An 18,281-nucleotide genomic window follows, 5' to 3' on the forward strand; every position below is an offset into this window, starting at 1 on the left:
GTTTCTCAAAGCACAAACCCTCACTCCACATTGCTCTTTAAACATGAATCATTAGAATTAAGCACACAGCTGTAGTCTTGTTCAAGTGTGCTACATTACAGGGAAACAACAACTTGGTTTCTAGGCTAATTTAGTTTTACTAATTGCTGAGGCATTTCTGGACAAGAGAACACTAAATTATGTGCTACATATAGGTATAATTAAATGGTCATTAAAGGGACATAAAACCCAAAATTTGTATTTAATGATTTAGATAGAACATACAATTTTAAACAACTTTCTAATATACTTCTATAATAAAATGTTCTTAGTTTTCTTGTTATCCTTTATTGAAAAGCAGTAAGATAGGTTCAGGAGTGTGCACTTGTCTGCAGTACTATATACAGCAGCAGCAGTTTTGCATGAATGTTATACATTAGAAAGAGCAGTAGATGGCAGCACTATTTCCTGTCATGTGGTGTTCCAGATTTGTGCCAACGCTACCTATCTAGATATCACTTCAACAAAGAATAACATGAGAATAAAGCAAATTTGATAATAGAAGTAAATTGCTAACTTTTTTATAATTGTATTTTCTATATGAATCAGGAAATAAAAATTTGGGGTTTCATGTCTCTTTAATCTTAAAATTTAGTTTTCCTTAAAATTTAAATTATGTGTAGCAAACAGAAAAAATAATGCACTATATTTTGGTATATGTTTTTTCCCCCGCACAGCAAATAGCAGGATTAAGTTCTTCGACCCCACAACATGCTGCACAGTGATTTTTGATAAAAGATAAAATTAAGAGGCTTTTCAAGAAGTATATGTCAGAACTGCAAAACAATGTAAAATTTGAGAACAAAGTGACAGTTTTAAATGTTTTGAAAACATTATTCTTACTGGAAATCAACTCAAATGTTGAATCAATTTATTAATTAATAATGGTATAAAGATATTTTTAATCAAATACCTCACACTCACAGGTGGACAGGGGCCATACAATAATATTGGAACAAGGGATGGAACTACAGGGGTCTCAGACAGGGCCTGACCTTCTAGGGGACCCGACTATCCAGCCCACAGATTTTGCTAAATATATGTTATGTTATTGTTCAGGTATGATGGCTACATTGTGTAGGTTTATGTAGGTACAATATATATATTAGAAGTCAGTAGTGCTGTTGTACTGTTGAAATAAGAGGTCCCTGCCACAGATTTTGTCCTAGGGCCCAATGAGGTAAAACTAATAAGTACAACAGAAAAAGTTCCCACCTAGACAATATAGAACTAGTAACTCAAATTCTTATGTTGACGGAGATGTTTCTTACATTCATGTTCAACTATCTGATTTGTAAATTATTGAAAACGGGAGAAATCACATTCATGGAGAAAATGTTAGAATTGGTTATTTAAAAATATTTTATTTCTAAAGATCATTCTTTATTATATATGTAGTGTGGTTTTTGCATGTTACTGTCTGGTAGACACAGAACGTGGCCGTCTCTCCAGAGGTAATGGTTTTATTGCATCTCCTGCTTGCACAATGTCCCGCATTGGCCTGTGTTCCTCGCTGCTTTCCTCTGAGCTTGAACTGTCAGACTTTGATCCAGAATCCCCAGCAGGTTTTTCCTGGGCTCCTCCATTTCTGCATAGAACTGTCTCACCTTGACACTGATTTCTGCTGACTGATCTCGCTGTACTATTGAAGGGAGCGTCTGCCATACATTCAGCAGCTGCTTTGTCACATGAACATATTAACTTGTCACATATGCTCCATCCAACACCTTAGAAAAACCCAAAAAACACAGGTAATGAAATTTAAAGGGACACATAAGTAATTATTTTTGTTGCATCTCAAAGAGGACAGTATAAGAAGTTTCTTATTTGTAAAATACTTGACCCTGTACCAAGAAAAATAAAATGGTTTGTATGTGGGATGTCTCTCTCCACCAATAAAACAGAGGGAAATATTCTCATAAGCCAGTGAGTAATCAGTTCTCAAAGCCCAGTTGTACTTCCTGTTAGCCTCAATATCAAAATAAACAACTTTAACCTTTAACATTTTTTTACTTGTTTAAATAGTGCTCCTTTTGTATGCAAAAATAGCTTCTTTTTTAACATTTTCTGTCTCCTTAAAATTACTTTCATAAATTAAATAATATGTAACTCACTAAATAAATGAGATAATGTCATTTAAAGGGGCATGAAACACACTTTTTCTTTCATGTAAGTGGCAAGAGTCCATGAGATAGTGACGTATGGGATATACATTCCTACCAGGAAGTTTTCCAAACCTCAAAATGCTTATAAATACACCTCACTCATACCTCAGTTTTACAAACTTTGCCTCCTGTGGAGGTGGTAAAGCAAAATGTGCTTGATTTTCTTCTGTGATAGGCGCTTCTAAGTATTATGAATCCCAAATTACTCTCAAAGTACAGTGTTTTGCCTGATGACACCATGTTTTTGCCTATGGTAAATCTATTCTAAGGCTCTCTGTAATCGGTCGCAGGGATTCATCTGCTGCCTCCCTTTCAGATTGACATTATACTCCTCTACCATTACCTCTGCTGATATGTTTCAGTACTGGTTTGGCTGTCTGCTATATGTGGATGGGTGTCTTCTGGTAAGTATATATAATTTTTTAAGACACTCTCAGCTATGTTTGGCACTTTATATTATAAAGTTTTAAATGTATATTGCATATATTTGCCATGAGTCAGATCTGTGTATTTCCCTTTGCAGTCTAACAGTTTCAGCAGGAAAATTATGTTTATTGGAGATTTTAGGTATTTTTTTCTTACCTAAATAGGCTCACGATGATGCAAAATGCTACTTTTTATTGCGTCATTTTTGGCACTAAGTCGCATCTGTCATGACACAAATCGCGTAATTTCTTGCGTCTTTATTGATGCAAATTTTTTTGCCGCAAAGTCGCACCTGTTATGACGCAAGTTGCGTCATTTCATTTTGTTAGCTTTCGCGCCAAAACTTTTTTCCTCTGCATTTGCATCATCTTTGCGTCATACCTGGTGCCAAACTTTGTTATATTAAGTCTCTCCATCTTTTGCTCACTGCTCTCATTTGTTTTTAGAGGACTAAGATGTTTGATTTTATTTTTGTATAAGAATTTTATCATAAGAATGTTTTCCCATTCCTGAAACTGCTATTTTGAGGAAATTGGATATTTTGTTTAAATGTTATTGTTTCTTTTTTGTTACATTTTGCTAGATGTCTTAAACTGATCCTGCCTTTGATGTTACTGTAGGAACTAAGCTGCATGAACACAATTCTACCAAAGCTAAGTGTGTTTGTTGTAAATTAGCTTATCTTCTTCTGCTCAAATATGTGGCACTTGTTATGATAAATTATTACATGCTGATAATGTTTCTATAGGTACAAATACATCTATTGTTATTCTTTTAAAGTCTAATGTACATGATGTTCCTGCAGATATGAAAAATTATATTGCTGCAGCTATAGAGAAGGCTATGACTGCTATTCCACCTTCAAATAAAAGTAAAAGGTCTTTCCAAACTTCTCATAAATCTGATGAAATTTGTATTGCTTGACAGCATACTGAAGTATCTTCTGCTGATGAGGATTTCTCTGGCTCAGAGGATCCTACTTCAGAGACTGAAATTGACAAATCTACTTTTCTTTTTAAGATTGAATATATTTGTTCTTTATTAAAGGAAGTATTGTTTACTTTGGGTATTGAGGAGTCTAGTCCTCTTGATAACAAAACTAGCAAATGTTTGAATTCTGTTTTTTGAAACTTCTGGGGTTACTCCTAAAGTTTTTCTTATTCCAGATGCTATCTCTATTATGATTACTAAAGAGTGGTCTAAGCCTGGTGCTTCTTTTAATCCTTCTTCTAGGTTTAAAAGCTATATTCTTTACCTGTGGCCAAGTTAGAGTTTTGGGAAAAAGTCCCTAAGGTTGATGGGACTATTTCCACTCTTGGCAAACGTTCTACTATTCCTATGAAAGATAGTACTTCCTTTAAGGTTCCTTTAGATAGGAAGACTGAATCTTATCTTAGAAGAGCATATTTACATACTGGCTAAATTCTTAAACCTGCTATTTCTATGGCTGATGTTGCTGCTGCTTCAACTTTTTGGTCGGATAGTTTAGCACAGCAGTTATCAGATCCTGAATTGTCTATAATTGTTCTTTTACTTCAACGTGCTAATCATTTAATTTGTGATGCTATAGTTGATGTCATTAAAGGGACAGTAAACACCAGAATTTTTGTTGTTTAAAAAGGTAGATAATCCCTTTATTACCCATTCCCCAATTTTGCATAACCAACACAGTTATATTAATATACTTTTTACCTCTGTGATTACCTTGTATCTATACCTCTGCAAACTGCCCCCTTATTTCAGTTCTTTTGACAGACATGCATTTTTAGCCAATCAGTGCTGACTCTTAGGAGCTTCACGTGGCTGAGCTCAATGTTATCTATATGAAACACATGAACTAACATCCTCTAGTGGTGAAAAACTGTCAAAATGCTTTTAGATTAGAGGCAGTCTTCAAGGTCTAAGAAATTAGCACATGAACCTCCTAGATTTAGCTTTCAACTAAGAATACCAAGAGAACACAGCAAAATTGGTAATAAAAGTAAATTGTAAAGTTGTTTAAAATTACATGCCCTGTTTAAATCATGAAAGATGTTTTTTTACTTTACTGTCCCTTTAAGATTGATATTAAATCTATGTCTTTAGCTATTCTTACTAGAAGAGCTTTATGGCTTAAATCTTGGAATGCTGATATGGTGTCTAAATCTAGATTACTATCTCTATCGTTTCAGGGTAATAATTTATTTAGTGCTCAATTTGTTTCTATTATCTCCACTATCACTGGGGAAAGGGAGTTTTTCTGCCACAAGATAAGAAATCTAAGGGTAAGTTTAAAGCTCCCAATCATTTTTGTTCCTTTTGTAGGAATAGAGAACAAAAGACCTCTCCTTCCTCTAAGGCCTCTGGCTCTAATTGGAGACCATCTCCGAATTGGAATAAATTCAAGCCTCATAAGAAACCAAATCCAGCCCCTAAGACTGCATGAAGGTGCGGCCCTCAAACCAGTTTAACTGGTGGGGGGCATATTGAAATTATTTCAAGACATTTGGACAGATTCTATTCAAAATCAGTGGATTCAGGATATTGTTTCTCAAGGGTTTCAGAATAAGACCTCCCATGGGAAGATTCTTTCTTTCTCATGTTCCAACAAATCCTGTGAAGGCTCAGGCTTTTAGGAAGTGTGTTTCAGACCTAGAGCTTTCAGGGGTGATTGTTCCAGTTCCTCAGCAGGAACAGGGTTTTGTTTTTTATTCAAATCTGTTCATTGTCCAAAAGAAAGAAGATTCGTTCAGACCAATTCTGGATCTGAAAATGTTAAATTGTTTTGTCAAACTTTCAAGATGGTGACTATAAGGACTATTCTGCCTTTTGTTCAGCAAGGTCATTTCATGTTCACAATACACTTACAGGATGCTTATCTTCACATTCCGATTCATCCAGACCACTATCGTTCTCTGAGATTCTCTTTTCTAGACAAGCATTACCAATTTGTTGCTCTTCCGTTTGGCCTAGTGACAGCTCCAAGAATCTTCTCGAAAGGTTCTTGTGCACTTCTATCTGTAATCAGAGAGCAGGGTATTGCAGTGTTTCCTTATTTGGACGATATCTTGGTACTAGCTCAATCTTTTCATTTAGCAGAATCTCACACAAAACAACTAGTATAGTTTCTTCAAAGACATGGTTGGAGGATTAATTTACAAAACAGTTTATTGATTCCTCAGACAAGAGTCACCTTTTTAGGTTTCCAGATAGATTCAGTGTCCATGACTCTTTCTCTGACAGACAAGAGACAAATGAAGTTGGTTTTAGCTTGTCTAAACCTTCAGTCTCTATCATTCCCTTCAGTGGCTATGTGCATGGAAGTTTTATGTCTCATGACTGCAGCATCGGATGCAATCCCCTTTGCTCGTTTTCATATGAAGCCTCTACAGCTTTGCATGTTGCACCAATGGTGCAGGGATTATACTCAGATATCACAACTAATATACTTAAATCCTAACACTGAACTCTCACTAACCTGGTGGTTAGACCATCACCTTATTGTTCAAGGGGCCTCCTTTGTTCGTCCTTCCTGGACTGTGATCTCAACAGATGCAAGTATTACAGGTTGGGGAGCTGTCTGGGGGTCTCTAACAGCACAAGGGGTTTGAAATCCTCAAGAGGTGAGGTTAACAATCAATATTTTAGAACTCTGTGCTATATTCAGAGCTCTTCAGGCATGGTCTCTATTGAAGAGAGAACTTTACATTCGTATTCAGACAGACAATATCACAACAGTGGCATATGTCAATCATCAAGGAGGGCCTCGCAGTCCTTCAGCAATGAAAGAAGTATCTTGGATACTTTCTTGGGCAGAATCCAACTCTTGTCAAATTTCTGCGATTCATATCCCAGGTGTAGACAATTGGGAAGCGGATTATCTCAGCCATCACACTTTACATCCGGGGGAATGGTCTTCCATCCAGATATGTTTTTTCATCTTGTACAGATGTGGGGTTTTCCAGAAATAGATTTGTTGGCCTCTCGTCTAAACAAGAAGCTTCCCAGATACCTTTCCAGGTCCAAGGATCCTCAGGCAGTGATGGTGGATGTTTTAGCAGTTCCTTGGTTTTACCAACCTGCTTACATTTTTCTGCCTCTGGTTCTTCTTCCAAGGGTGATCTCCAAGATCATAATGGAACAATCTTATGTGTTTCTGATAGCACCAGCATGGCCTCACAGGTTTTGGTATGCAGATCTTGTCCGGATGTCCAGTTGCCAGCCTTGGCCACTTCCTTTAAGGCCAGACCTTCTGTCTCAAGGGCTGTTTCAAAATCTCAAATCTCTACATTTGAAGGCATGGAATTTGAACGCTTAGTGCTTAGTCATAGAGGATTTTCTGACTCAGTGATTAGAACTATGATATAAGTCTGTTTCAAGGAAGATTTATAATCGGGTTTTGAAAACCTATATTTTATGGTGTTGCACTCATGATTATTCTTGGCATTCTTTCAGAATTCCTAGGATTTTACAGTTTCTTCAGGATGGTTTGGATAAAGGGTTATCTGCAAATACTTTGAAGGGACAAATTCCTGCTCTTTCTGTCTTATTTCATAGAAAGATTGCTAAGCTTCCTGATATTCACTGTTTTGTTCAGGCTTTGACTCGTATCAAGCCTGTTATTAAATCTATTTCTCCTCCTTGGAGTCTCAATTTGGTTTTGAAGATTTTACAGGCTTCTCCTTTTGAGCCTATGTATTCTCTGGATATTAAATTACAGGTAGCCCTCAGTTTACGCCAGGGTTAGGTTCCAGAAGGAATGGTTGTAAATCGAAACCGTTGTAAATTGAAACCCAGTTTATAATGTAAGTCAATGGGAAGTGAGGGAGATAGGTCCCAGGTCCCTCTCAAAATTGTCATAAGTAACACCTAATACATTGACTTTAAATGCTAAACAGCATTATAAACCTAATAAAATAATCACACAACACAGAATATATAATTAAACTAAGTTAAATGAACAAAAACATTTGCTAAACAGCATTATAAACCTAATAAAATAATCACACAACACAGACTTCACTTGCATTTTTCTGCAAACAGTTCTTTCTATGCATTCCAATCTGGACTGATTTATAGACAGGAATATCTTGTTCCTTTGAAATCTGCTTGATAGCTCATGTCTGGTTAAACTGATTAATTTCAGCTTGCTTGGCTTTGCTGCAACACAAGCGGACAGCTCCAACTACTGGCAATTTTAATAAATGCACTGCTTCTCAAAGCTTTTCAATAGCAGTCACATGACTGGAAAAAAAGGTTGTTATTCTGAAACGGTGTAATTGAACCATTGTAAAACGAGGGCCACCTGTACTTTCTTGGAAAGTGTTATTTCTTTTGGCTATCTCTTCTGCTAGAAGAGTTTCTGAATTGTCTGCTCTCTCTTGTGAATCTCCTTATCTGATTTTCCATTAAGATAAAGCTGTTTTGCGGACTTCGTTTACATTTTTGCCTAAAGTTGTGAATTCTAACAACATTAATAGGGAAATTGTTGTTCCTACCTTGTGTCCTAATCCTAAGAATACTCTTGAAAGGTCTTTACATTCTTTGGATGTGGTAAGAGCTTTGAAATATTATGTTGAGGCTACTAAAGATTTCAGAAAGACTTCTAGTCTATTTGTTATTTGTTCTGGTTCCAGGAAAGATCAGAAAGCCTCTGCCATTTCTCTGGCATCTTGGTTGAAACTTTTGATTCACAAAGCTTATTTGGAGGCGGGGCAGTCTCCGTCTCAGTGAATTACAGCTCATTCTACTAGATCAGTTGCCACTTCTTGGGCTTTCAAGATTGAAGCTTCAGTTGATCAAATTTGCAAAGCAGCAACTTGGTCTTCTTTGCATACATTTACTAAATTTTTATGAGTTTGCTTCTTCAGAAACAGCCTTTGATAGAAAGGTTCTTCAGGCAGCTGTCTCAGTTTGATTCTAGTGCATTTGATTTGAGTTTTTTTTTAATTTTTAAGGAAACAATTGCTGTTTTTATTTTATCCCTCCCTCTGTAGTGACTTGTGGACTTCCACATCCCATTCGTCACTAGCTCATGGACTCTTGCCACTTACATGAAAGAAAACATAATTTATGTAAGAACTTACCTGAACCCACCGTATTTTTGGGGGGTTATGATTTTTTGTATAAAGCACATTATTTTTTCAGTTCCTCTTTTTGTATGCTTTTTACTCATTAAACTGAGGTATGAGTGAGTTGGAAATGGTATTTATAGGCATTTTGAGGGTTGGGAAATTTGTCCCCTCCTAGTAGGAATGTATATTCTATATGTCACTAGCTCATGGACTCTTGCCACTATGAAAGAAATGAATTTATCAGGTAAGTTGTTACATAAATTATGTTTTTTCTTATGTGACTCAGGCCTTGATGTCATAAGCATTGTCACATTATCAGTATATATAAATGTATCTATGTCACATTGGAGATTGTGAGTAAAATGTTGTAAAAGGCTGCAATCACTGTTAGAAGGCCGTCTCACCAAGAGGTATTTTACTGCATTTTACTGTGGGAGACGATGCTTCTCTGCCACTGATGGAATGTTAAACTCAGTATCGCCACCTGCAGGGAAGGGCTAATTAAAATGATCCTTTCAGACAGTATTAAATGGTGATACAATTTACATGTGCCAACTGAAACTCAACCTCTTTTTTTACAATAAAATAATGAAACAAGCCATGAATAATAAACCTATAGGAGCTGTTCATGTACATCAATATCCAATAGAATACAGTAGCCACAAAATTTTTCTTTCATGATTTACATAGATCATGTGACTTCAAACACCTTTCTATTTTACTTCTTTTATAAAAAAAATTCGTTCTCTTGGTATCTTTTGTTAAAAAGCAGGGACGTAAGCTTAGGAGCCGGCCCTTTTCTGAAGCACTATATGGAGGCTGTTTTGCAAAAATGTTATCAATTTGCAAGAGCACTAGGTGACTGCACTACTTCCTGCCATATAGTGATCCAGATACCTACCTAATACAGATTATTATGGGAAAGAATCAAATTGGATAATAGTATTAAATTGGAAACCTTTTAAAAATGGTATGTTCTGTCTGAATCACAAAAGAAAATTACTTTGATACATTTATATTTTAATTGCACTGTACCAAAATGTGTTCTATTTTTAAAAAAAATATATATGTGTTTTTAACCCATTAATGAACGATGACGGAATTATTCCGTCATGGAACCATTGAGCATACTGAAGCTGAGTTAAAATAGAACACGCTTGGTATAGTGCGATTTTACATGGTGGTTTTCGACTTACATGTAGGTTTGTGGTCCAAACATATAACTTCTGATCGTATATTCCTATCTGGTTGACAGCCTAATTTCTTCAGATGCTCAATACAGCACTGATGAGAAAAACAGCAGCTGGAAAATAAAGATATATTATGCAAATATTTTGTGCATGCTTTTTATATAGTATGTCAGCAATGAGAGCATGGCTAGGTAATTTAGCTAGTACAATACAAATAGAGTAGAATATTCAAAATGCATTATATGAGAAAAATAATGATTCTGGCTTGTAACCTGATGTTTAATCCTAGTGACAGAAATTGCCACAGCAATATATTACAGCTCTGTTTGGCAGCCAATGATTAAGAGCATTTACAGATTTACAACAGGTAATTAGACTAGCTGGTAGTATTGACTATGGCAAATTGCAAATGTTACTTTAAGTTTACAATTTACTGTTTGTGTGTGTACATATAAATATACTGTTGTGGGCTTTTTGGGGGGTATAAATAAGACATAATTTAAAAAAAATACAATCACTACACTGAAATATAGGTGTAATTTTAAAATTAAAACAATACAATATAAACATGTCAATTGTATTTGGTTGTTTGCATTTTAATTATTTCTTATATTCTAGCAGCATGACCCTATCACATTTAAAAAAAAATCTAACTAATTAGTTTGAAAAGCTTAACAAAGACATGTATAACAACACAAATTATTTATTGTAGGCACAGGTGTGCATCAGAGTTTCCTGGTTCTGGGACTAATAAGACCATGTACTTGACAATTTAGAATATGCCCATCAGATAGATGCAGACTAAGATATCATATGCCATATTCTTGAAAAGACACGAGTGGTCTCCAAGCAGTGCCTTTTTGTCTGCTACCTTTTCTGCAACTGTTTTTAATCATTATATTTATAGAAGTGGTTACCAAGGTTTCCCATATGTCCCTTAGTAATTCGGTTCTACAGTCCCCCACATATCTATTTCAAGCCTTTTCGTGTAAGGCAGTTTGTCACAATTTTTGAAGGAGAGTAATTTTATTTGTGTTAGTTAGACCAATACTTTGGGAATATATGGGCTCATGACCTCCTTCTCACACATACATTTGATATGATAAAAACTTAACACCAGGATAACAGTTGCCAATCAAATGTGCTTTTTTAGCACAGGAGTTCCAAAAATCCCCCCAGAGAATTTAGTAATATCTCATAAATAGAAAATTAAAATTTTTTAAAGGGACGTGCAAACCAACAATTTTCTTTTATAAATCAGATAGATATTACATATTTTAAAAAACTCCAATTTAATTCTGTTATCTAATTTGCTTAATTCTTTTGGTATCCCTTGTCGAAGATGCAGTAAAACACTACTGGGAGCTGGCTCAAAGCCAACAACAAGAGGCATATATGTGCAGCCACCAATCAGCATCTTCTGAGCCTACCTAGGTATACTTTTCAACAAAGGATACAAAGAGAACAAATAAAATCAGATCTAAATGAATTGGAAAGTTGTTAAAAATTGTATGGTCTATCTGAATCATAAAAGAAAAAGTTTGGATTTCATGTCAGCATTTTCATAATTTGTTTAGATATATGTGTAGCTGCTCTCATAGATCATCAGTCACTTGTGTAACAATAAATAGAGGAACCTTAAAAACTATCTGTAAAAGATGCTGAGTTCTAGGTAAAATATTTACTATTTTTGTTCTTATTTATAGTTAAGTTTCTGTTTACACTCATTACCTGTCCAATATATCAACTGGATTCCCTCTGCCTTCCTGCCCACAGTAGCAGCCATGTGATTCAAATTCTTCTGGACATTTCCCAGTCAAGCAAAAGAGCATTTCGCCAAGAAGTGGTAATTCTCTTGTATCTTCTCCATTCGCCTTCACTTGATGAAAAGTAAACCTGTCACAGACTTACAAATAAATGGAAGAAAAAATATTATTTCCTTGACTGTTTGACCTGCTCTACATGGCAGTGATGATTTAGGGGAAAACAATAAGAATCTTCATATTAATGTCAGTGCAAATGTATATTTCATAAGAAAAAAGGTAAAGAAAATACTACAAGGATATTAGTTTGAAGTACAGCCTGGATATTTTTGGTTTATGCTCAGTTTGAAATGTTGCTATTTTAAAGGGACATGATACACAAACGTTGAAACACTTGAAAGTGATACAGCATAGCTGTAAAAAAGCTGACTAAAAAATATCACCTGGGCGAAAATACAACTTCTTCTTCCCATCAACTTTTTGCTTTCAATTTCAGACAGATGTGTTTCCTGAATTAACCCAATGTCTGTTTTTAACCTTCTCAAATGTTGCATAATAGCTTTTCTTTTAATTGGGGAGGCTATCCCTCCTACATTCCATGATATTATTCTATTAAAAATGTTCACTTTCCCCAGCCGAGCCGGAGTGAGAAAATAAAAAGAGAAAAAAGAAAAACAAAGAAAAATTCTTCAAATAAACCATTATCTAACCCTTTTCATTTTCTAAGAAATCTTCCACCTCTCTAACATTTTCAAAAAACTTAGTTCCTTGTTTGGTTTCTAACAGAATTTTGGCTGGATACATCAGGGCCTATTTATCATAGGTCTTGCGGAACTGATCAGACAGTACGGATCAGGTCCACAAGACCTCGCTGAATGCGGAGAACAATACGCTCTCCATATTCAGCATTGCACCAGCAGCTCACAAGAGCTGCTGGTGCAACGTCGCCCGCTGCAGACTCGTGGCCAATCGGCCGCCAGCAGGGGGGTGTCAATCAACCCGATTGTACTCGATCGGGTTGAATTCCGGGGATTCCTGTCTGCCTCATCAGAGCAGGCGGACAGGGTTATGAAGCAGCGGTCTTCGGCCTTCCTGAATTAAGTGAGTACATAAGGGCGGCATAAGTAATGTTTGAAGTTGAACAGAAGCAAAGTACAATACATTTTTATCCACTTGCCCTTCTGGAAGACCAATTATTCTTAAGTTACTTCTAGACCTATTTTCAAGGTCTTCCAACGTATCACTAATAGTTTTAATCTGTGAGGAGTAAGTAATCCACTTATCCTTTTCTGTGTCCCTGTCCTCCAGATCAGAAATTCTCTGCTCAGCCGTAGCTACTCTTACTGAGAATTGTTTCATTCAGTCATGATTGTGTCTAAGGATGCCTGTAAAGAATCATATTTAGGGAAAAAGAGTGCAGTGATTTGTTTAACCATGTAATTTCCTACCGTTATATTTCTAGTCTCCTCTGATGCTATATCTGAGCCGGAGTCTAAACTTGGTCTGGTCTTTTTTTCCTGGTTCCTACTTCTCAATGCCATTGTGCCAGAAACTTTAGTGTTGGGTACTTTTTACTATGTATCTATCCATATAAAAGGGCATATATACTGAGAAAAGAGAGAGGTAGAAAAACTCCAAAAAAAGTGTTCTTATCTAGTTATACCTATAGTCATGAAAAATTGCTAATGCTACTTTAGTACAAATGTAGGTGCAGGCTTAAATTGATTCATGAAGCCCAATAAGCGAAAGAAGAGAAAAAAAGAATACCCCTTAATCTATAACCCCAATAATCTTTTAGCGATAACAGGACAAGCGCCTATACATTTGTACTCATCACCCTATGTGTAAATGTGTAGTAACAAGTGTACTCCAATGCTCCAATCTTGGAGTCTTAAGAGCATATGGGAGAAAAAAACAAAATAAATAAATAAATAAGTAAAAATAAAACAAAAGGAAACTCTGTGTACACTAAATGGCTATAACCAAGATATAGCCACTTCAGTTTAAGTGAAGTCGGGCCTTGTTAGTACTTCCCTTTAGTATTGCCTTGCCTCAGCTGTGTACGGCACAGACAATGCTGCTGAATGCGCATTTTGTAACCTTATCGCCATTTTATCTGTCCTGACAGCTTACGCATTATATTCGTGCAAGTAAAGAGGATTTTGGCGCTTTCGTCTCCCCTCAGTAGCGCTTTGTTTTATCTGTAGATTTAAGGGGCAATAATGCGGACAGTATTAGACATTATTTAATATTTAATACATGTGCTGCTCGATCCTCCACCGTTACTTATGAGATGGAGCCACTTTTACCTCAGAAAGGAGAATCAGACAGACTGTAATTATGGTGGCAGTGTGTTTTTTTTGTACAACGCAATAGGTCCGTTTTTCTCTCAGCGTTTTTTGCTCTTTCTCGCTGCCGGTCTCTTAATTGCTAGTGAAAGCTAATCATTGAGACCTTATTTTTTACACTTATGTTCGGCTCACTGCAAGGTGCTATCAGGCCACGCTATGAGGCCTATTTAACAAATGTCTGTCGGACCTGATCCGACAGTGCGGATCAGGTCCGACAGACATCGATGAATGCGGTGCAACACCGCCCCCTGCAGACTCACGGCCAATCGGCCGCCAGCAGGGGGTGTCAATCAACCTGATCGTACTCGATCGGGTTGAATTCTGTCGATTCCTATCCGCCTCATCAGAGCAGGCGGACAGGGTTATGGAGCTGCGGTCTGAAGACTCGCCAGAAACACAGGCCCTCAAGCTCCATACGGAGCTTGATAAATGGGCCTCTGTTAGTGCAAGTGAAAGCTACTGCACTTTGGTCGTTTAGTTTTCCTAATCTTAAAGTGTATTTTGACTTTGAGATCGTTATTAGACGTCTCCCTTCATTAAGAGGAGGACTGAGGACTTTTAAACTTTTAAATCTTTTGTCCTCATTTATATGTATGATTTCAAGTTCCCTACTTGGTTCTCTATAATATAGAATTTTTAGCAAGAATTCTAGCCTTGCGATTTTAGCTACCAGAGCTCTGTAGCTAAAATCTTGGTTAGCAGATGTAACATCCAAATCCAATCTTCTGTCTTTGTCCTTTATGGGCAGGACTTTAGTTGGACCAGGTCTGGCCAAATTTTTTTCCAGGGAAAGGACTCCTTCCATCCTCAATACAAGAAGAGTAGCCCTAAGGGGTCGACAGAATTTTAATTTTTGTATTTTCGTAGAGACTTTCTCTTTCTCTTCAAACCGGAGCAATCCAGGATTTCTTGAAGATTCTGTCAACCTTGGATTAAAGAGTTTCAATACAAGATTCCTTCCTCTAGTCAGCATAATGGGGCGTCTTTGGTCTGTCGATAGGCTTGGATCCACGATGTCCCAGACCCTGAGTTTGTGGAATTAGTATCCGTGGGATACAGGATAGGGTTCAAGTTTTGTTCTTCCTGGGATCAGGAATCAGGTGAAGAGAGAGGCCTTCGTAAACTGCATAAAGGACCTATCTTCTCTGGGAGTGATCTTCCTGTTTGCGTAGAGGAACAGGGTCAAGGATCTATTAAGATCTATTTGTGGGGGAATTTTCTGTCTCATCATATTCCTCAGGGTCCTGTCCTTTAAAATGAAAATTATTTATTCCATTCTTCCATTGGTTCAGGAAGGTCAGTTCATGATGACCATAGACCAGAAGGATGCATATCTTCATGTTTCCATTCACATAAATCATCACCAGTTTCTAAGGTGTGCCTTTTTGGACAAACATTTCCAGTTGTTGCACTTCCATTTGGTCTTGCCACTGCTCCCAGAATATTGACAAAGGTGGTAAGATCTCAGAGAATTGCGGTGGCGCCTTACATAGACAACATCTTGGTTCAGGCGTCATGTTTTCAGCTAGCAAAAGATGCGGTTGTCTTTTCTACGTTCCCACGGATGGAAAGTGAATCTTGAAAAGAGTTCCCTTGTTCCAGCTACAAGGGTGTGTTTCTTAGGAACATTTATGGATTGCCTGTCCATGACGATTTTCTTGACAGATGTCAAAAAATCAAACTTCTTGCATCGTGCCTTTCTCTCCAGTCTGCTATTCATCCATCAGTGGCTCTCTGCATGGATGTGATTGGTCTGATGGATGCTTCCATGGACATCATTCCTTTTGCTCGGTTCCATCTGAGACCTCTGCAATTCCGAATGCTCAGTCAATGGAATGCAAAGAATAGATCTGAATCCCCTAACAAGAGACTCTCTATCGTGGTCAATTTTTCAGGAACATCTTTCTAGGGCGCTTGCTTCCTGAGACCTTCCTGGGTGATTGTGATTACAGATGCCAGCCTGTTAAGCTGGGAAGCAGTTTGGGGCTCTCTAAAAGCTATGGGCCTGTGGACTCAGGAGGAGTCTTCTCTTCGCATAAACATATTGGAGTTGAGGGCAATCTTAAATGCCTTGACAGCTTGGCATCAATTATCTTTAGTCTGGTTTATCAGATTCCAGTCGGACAACATCACCTCAGTGGCTTACATCAACCACCAGGGAGGAACTCAGAGTTCCTTAGCCATGAAGGAGGTGACTTGCATTCTGCAGTGGGCGGAAGCTCATGATTGTCTCCTACCTGCCATCCACATTCCAGAAGTGGACAACTGGGAGGCGGATTTTCTGAGCAGACATACTTTTCATCCTTGCGGAATGGGCTCTCCTTCTGGAAGTGTTCTAAAGGATAACCCTCAGGTGGGGGGTTCCTGAGTTGGATCTAATGGCGTCTCGTAAAAATGCCAAGCTTCCAAAGTACGGTTCAAGGTCAAGAGATCCTCAGGCGCTCTGATAGACACTCTAGTGTTTGCTCTCCTTCCTCGAGTCATTGTATCCAACAGGAGAGAGCATCTGTAATTCTATTAGCTCCTGCATCGCCTCGCAGTATCTGGTATGTGGATCTGGTGAGGATGTCCTCTCTTCCACCTTGGAGGTTTCCTCTGAGGATCTTCTACTTCAGGGTCAATTTCTCCAACCAAATCTGGATTCTCTGAAGCTGACTGATTGGAGATTGAAAGCCTAGTTTTGTCTAGACTTGGTTTTTCTGAGGCGGTCATTGATACAATGCTTCAGGTTTGTAAACCTGTTATTTGCAGGATTTACCATAAGGTATGGCGTAAATACATTTAATTGGTGTGAATCTAAGGGTTTCTCCTGGAGCCTGGTGAGGATTCCCCGTATTTTATCCTTTCTTCAGGATGGTCTGGAGAAAGGGTTGTCAGTCAGTACACTGCAGGGTCAGATATTTGCACTGTCTATTCTTTGGCACAAACACCTGGCTGATTTGCCAGATATTCAAGCTTTTAGGCCCTGGTCAGAATCAGGCCTTTGTTTAATCCTGTTGCTCCTCCTTGGAGTCTTAACCTTGTTCTTGGGAGGTTTAATTTCATCTTGCTATTTCTTCTGCTCGCAGAGTGTTTGAGCTTTCATCTCTGCAGTGTAATTTCCTGTACCTTATTTTTCATGCAGATAAGGCAGTCCTTCATACTAAGTTGGGGTTTCTCCTTAAGGTTGTGTCGGATCGAGACATTAATCAGGAAATTGTTGTTCCTTCTTTTTGTCCTAATCCTTCTTCTCAGAAAGAGCATAACCTGGATGTTGTGCGTGCTCTAAAATTTTACCTCCAGGCAACTAAAGATTTTCGGCAATGTTCTGCCCTGTTTGTGGTTTTCTCTGGCAAGTGTAAAGGTCAGAAGGCCACTTCTACTACCCTTTCCCTCTGGTTAAGAAGTGTTATCAGTTTAGCTTATAAAACAGCTGGACAGCAGCCCTCCTGAGAGAATCACGGCTCATTCCACTAGGGCTGTCTCCTCATCCTGGGCTTTAAAAAAAATGAAGCTTCTTTGGAGCAGATTTGCAAGGCAGCAACATGGTCCTCTTTGCATACTTTTTCCAAATTCTACAAATTTGATACTTTTGCCTCAGCTGAGGCCTCTTTTGGGAGAAAGGTTCTTCAAGCAGTTGTGCCTTCTGTTTAGGTCTGCCTGCCTTGTTCTTCCTCCCTTTTCATTCCGTGTCCTCTAGCTTGGGTATTGGTTCCCACTAGTAATTGGAATGAAGTCGTGGACTCTCCATGCCATAGGAAAGAAAACAAAATTTATGCTTACCTGATAAATTTATTTATTTCCGGGCATGGAGAGTCCACAAACCTGCCCTCGTTTAATTTTAATTTGGCAGTTTTTTTTAATAAACCTCAGGCACCTCTATACCCTTGTGTCTCTTCTTTTTCCATTTTCCTTTGGCTGAATAACTGGGGATTATGGGCAAGGGAAGTTACACTTAACAGCTTTGCTGGGGTACTCTTTGCCTCCTCCTGCTGGCCAGGAGTTGAATATCCTACTAGTAATTGGAATGAAGTCATGTACTCTCCATGCCCAGAAAGAAACAAATTTATTAGGTAAGCATACATTTTGTTTTTTTTAATTACACAAGGTTTTTGACTGCTCAGCCACACACATCTAATAGAAATGAAATAAACCATGTCTCCACCTCTACAACAGTTTTTTTTTTTCTTTCTCAAAAGGTTTTTATTGAGGTAATAACAAGTACAATAATATATTCATGTACATAAAACATAGATAGTAATATATCGCTGAGTAGTACAATAGTTAGGTATCTAAACAGTAGAAATAAATATCA

At 37.6% G+C, this 18,281-nt stretch overlaps 1 protein-coding gene across 1 annotated transcript in view; it reads right to left on the reverse strand.

Annotated features, from left to right (window-relative positions):
* Positions 1 to 1,444: 1,444 nt before the first annotated feature.
* The window catches only part of OC90 (otoconin 90), a 177,446-nt gene continuing 160,609 nt past the window's right edge, over positions 1,445 to 18,281 (reverse strand). Inside the window, exons 16-18 of the mRNA XM_053715947.1 lie at positions 11,605 to 11,779; positions 9,880 to 9,986; positions 1,445 to 1,766 (exon numbers count right to left, since the gene is read on the reverse strand). Of these exons, the coding sequence (XP_053571922.1) occupies positions 1,453 to 1,766; positions 9,880 to 9,986; positions 11,605 to 11,779 (596 nt within the window). The 3' untranslated portion in view covers positions 1,445 to 1,452. The remainder of the gene's footprint in view (positions 1,767 to 9,879; positions 9,987 to 11,604; positions 11,780 to 18,281) is intronic.

This window comes from Bombina bombina, chromosome 5, assembly GCF_027579735.1.
Source record: "Bombina bombina isolate aBomBom1 chromosome 5, aBomBom1.pri, whole genome shotgun sequence".
NCBI lineage: Eukaryota > Metazoa > Chordata > Amphibia > Anura > Bombinatoridae > Bombina > Bombina bombina.